General features: G+C 35.8%; 1 protein-coding gene across 1 annotated transcript; it reads left to right on the top strand.

Moving 5' to 3' along the window:
• The first annotated feature begins 447 nt into the window (after nucleotides 1–447).
• On the top strand, nucleotides 448–1,945 carry LOC131849309 (cytochrome b-c1 complex subunit 1, mitochondrial-like). Its single transcript, XM_059199347.1, has one exon. It carries the CDS (start codon nucleotides 515–517, stop codon nucleotides 1,898–1,900), a length of 1,386 nt encoding a protein of 461 aa, XP_059055330.1. The 5' UTR covers nucleotides 448–514; the 3' UTR covers nucleotides 1,901–1,945.
• The last annotated feature ends 1,670 nt before the right edge of the window (nucleotides 1,946–3,615 follow it).

Here is a 3,615-nt window from a genome sequence, read left to right as displayed (position 1 = left end):
AACGCACGCAAACATTTACATTCATAAGTATGATTGTTTGTATTACTCTGGGTGTTTTTACGTATATTACTTAAACACCTTTTTATTTGAATACATATATAATGTACAATATTATATACATGTATTCAATCAAAAATGTGTTTAAGTATTTATATCATTTGTGTAATACCCATAACATAAGCTCTGCTTAGGTGGCGTTGAATAAAACTCTCCAGAGGCGAATAATTAATAACAAACCAAATTAATCCGATAGACTGCGTTGGGCTCCTTATTACTTTATATTAAAATATACTTAAAATGTTGTCATAATTAGCGTGGATTTCTTCGTTCAGCAAAATTTATAATTAAAATCTATACAACCTGCTTATTATTTTCTCTATGATTATAATACAAACCTATTATTCTATGTATACACTATGAAAACAATTACACTTATGACAATGTTTATGTCACAATTACAAAAAATTAATTACCTCTGAATCGTATACAATTTATATCTGTCAGTCATTTTATTATGCTTAAGCAAGTTTCAGCATCAGCTTCAAAAGCTTTTAAGGCTGGATTAAGACACTTCTGGGCCGAATGTACGCCCGCTGAAGTACCATCCAATACTAATTTATGCATACTGCCCAATGGAGTGAGGGTGGCCACAGAGGAAACTAATTCACCCCTAGCCTCAATCGCACTTTACATAGAAGCTGGTTCAAGATTTGAAACTGCCTGTAACAATGGTATTACACACTTTATAGAGCATATGGCGTACAAGGGATTTAACTCAATGACGAAATATCAACTAAAGGATTCACTTTTCCTAATGGGTGCTAAGTTAAATGCCCAAACTAGCAGAGAAATACAAATATACTCAGCTAAGTGTCTGGCGGAGAGCGCTGGGAATATAATCCACATACTATCAAACGTGATCACTGATTTAGCGCTATCAGAAGAGGAGATAGAAGCGGAGAGGTACAATATTTGCTTAGAGATGGTGGACGCCGACAACGATCCCAAACAAGTCGTGTTTGATTACTTACACCAAACTGCTTTCCAAGGTACTCCCTTGTCGCAGCGCGTTATCGGACCCACGAGAAACATTCAACGGTTCGACCGAGATTTCACTGCGACATTCCTGTGCGAGCATTATCAGCCCTACAAGTTGGCTCTTGTGAGCTCGGGTTGTCTAGACCACTGTGAGATGGTTAATTTCGCTCTCGCTAGGTTTGGACATATGGTTGGTAATCCTGCTTACGAGTCTGATGAAGGTCCCTGTCGGTTTACAGGTTCTCAAGTAATTTACAGAGATGATTCTATGCCCTTTGCTCATGTAGCCATAGCAGTGGAGGCCCCCGGGTACAACAGCTCTGAATATTTGAAGCTGCTTGCGGCTAGTTGCATCGTTGGTTCGTGGAATAAATGTCAGGGGGGCGGCATAAATAACGCGTCCCCGTTGGCGCAATCTGCGGCTACTACCAATATCTGCGAAAGCTTTGAATCTTTTTATATTACTTACCGCGATATCGGGCTCTGGGGTTGCTATTTTGTATGCGATCGCATGAATCTCGAGGACATGGTATACAATATCCAAAATACGTGGATGAACCTGAGTGTTTCAACTCTGTACTCAGAAGCACGACGAGGGGCGCTGCAAGCATATTTGAAGCTAGCAAAAGCAATATCAGGTGATCCTTGTGATGATATTGGCATGCAAGCGATATACCGTTGTAGTAGGAAATCTATAGAAGAAATTGCTAACGATTTGTCGACTGTAAATCAACAAAATATAAAAGAAACCGTAGATAAATATATTTACGACAAATGTCCTGCCGTTGTAGCGGTGGGGCCGACTGAAAATCTACCAGATTATACGAGAATCAGGGCTGGTATGTATTGGCTTAGATTCTAGTTGTTGTGAAATTGTTTTTGAATTGAATTATATGACAAAAATTAACACCTGAATATTAAATGTTTTAATATTACGAAACGTATAATTTATTTTATATAACATTGTTTATAGGTATTAAATATAATTACTTCATCCATTTATGAATGAATGATTCTATGTATGAATTCATAATAGAACGTAAAATAATATTTTAAATTAGATTGTGAATATTTTATCTGAAATTCGATTTCGGAAGATATATACTTGCGGAATAGCATTATAAATTCCCGTGTTGGAAGTAGTTCTTCTTCGAGAATCCGACAATAACTCCGTGAGATTCGAACGCAGGATTTCGATAAAGCGAAAAGCATGTTTTAATCCTTAGCCTCCGTCTGCGAATATTGAGGGTGATATTGAACCCCAGGGAGATCTGGTGGGGGCACATTTATTAAAGTACCTAATAAAGCGGTTCGTCGCATTATATTGTAGAAAGTGTGCGACCGCTACCCATAAGTAATAACGGATATGAACTTTATCACAATGGCATTAAATCCGGAATACTATAGGAGCGTTCACGATTAAGTTGTTGTAATCTAAATTGATAGTAACAATAACGTTATTAGGAGTAACAGCTTTATCAGCTTTCGTGTACGCAGTCTTTTTTGTTTTTGTCGACTAAATTTAGCAATTGGTAAGATGGTTTTAGTAATTTGTAATTTAATATACATTTTAATAGCTGTTTCATGTTAAAACTGACGAACTGACGGTAGATTTGATATATCATAAGAGTCTTTAAAAGACCTACATGAATAAAGATATTTTATTGATTGATTTGATTTGAATGGATGTTAATAGAATGGTGCATCCGTTTGCGCTAACGGTTTACGCTTGCGGTGTACCAGGTGTGGATGATAAAATGAGCATGAAGTCAGCTTAGTTAGCCCATATTGACAATTGGAAATTTACCACGATGGTTTCCAAGTTGAAACACGTGGAGGTCAAACTACCATATAACATATCTTTAATCATATACATTACAATAATAGTTCTGGCTATACTATCTGTGATCATAGTAAAACTCCATCGGTAGATCCCAACTTCCACAAGCCTGCCCGGAGGTAATTGATAAGCGTCTTTTTAATATACTTTATCCCGATTATCTGGAGAATGATCGTGGTCGGTCCATTAATTTGTATTAGTGTTGCCATCAGTATATCAATCTTACAACTAATAATAGCGGTAATAAACCCTTTTTAATAGTAAATAATCTATTTCTATATAGGTTTACTATCGAGTCGGAAAGATGCGCAGAAAATGTAGCGCTTACCAATTAAAATTTATTAAAATTTATATCCAGCCACCTATATAAAATTGTGTGTGAATACATACAATTTCATCTAAATCAACCCAGCCGTTTAGTAGGCCTGAAGTGACAACACCTATAGAGGAGTAATATTTAGTAGATATTTATAAAATAAGATCTTTTTTACATACACAAATACTTGTAAATGTGAACCTGTATGTCTGTTTGCTAAAACAGCTTAAGTTACATTAATGAAAATTGAGGTAAAGATAAACTATATCACAAACACGAATATAGATTCTTTTAACTAAAATGCTGACAGTTTGAGAGTTATAAAAAATGCTAACAGATAATATAATAATAATAATAATCTCAGGACAATCCACACAGCGCCATCTAGACCCAAGTTAAGCTAGCTAAAGCTTGTGTTATG

This window comes from Achroia grisella, unplaced genomic scaffold (assembly GCF_030625045.1).
Source record: "Achroia grisella isolate CSIRO2021 unplaced genomic scaffold, CSIRO_AGI_Agris_v1 utg640, whole genome shotgun sequence".
NCBI classification, from domain to species: domain Eukaryota; kingdom Metazoa; phylum Arthropoda; class Insecta; order Lepidoptera; family Pyralidae; genus Achroia; species Achroia grisella.
This window is presented reverse-complemented; position numbering and strand designations above follow the sequence as displayed.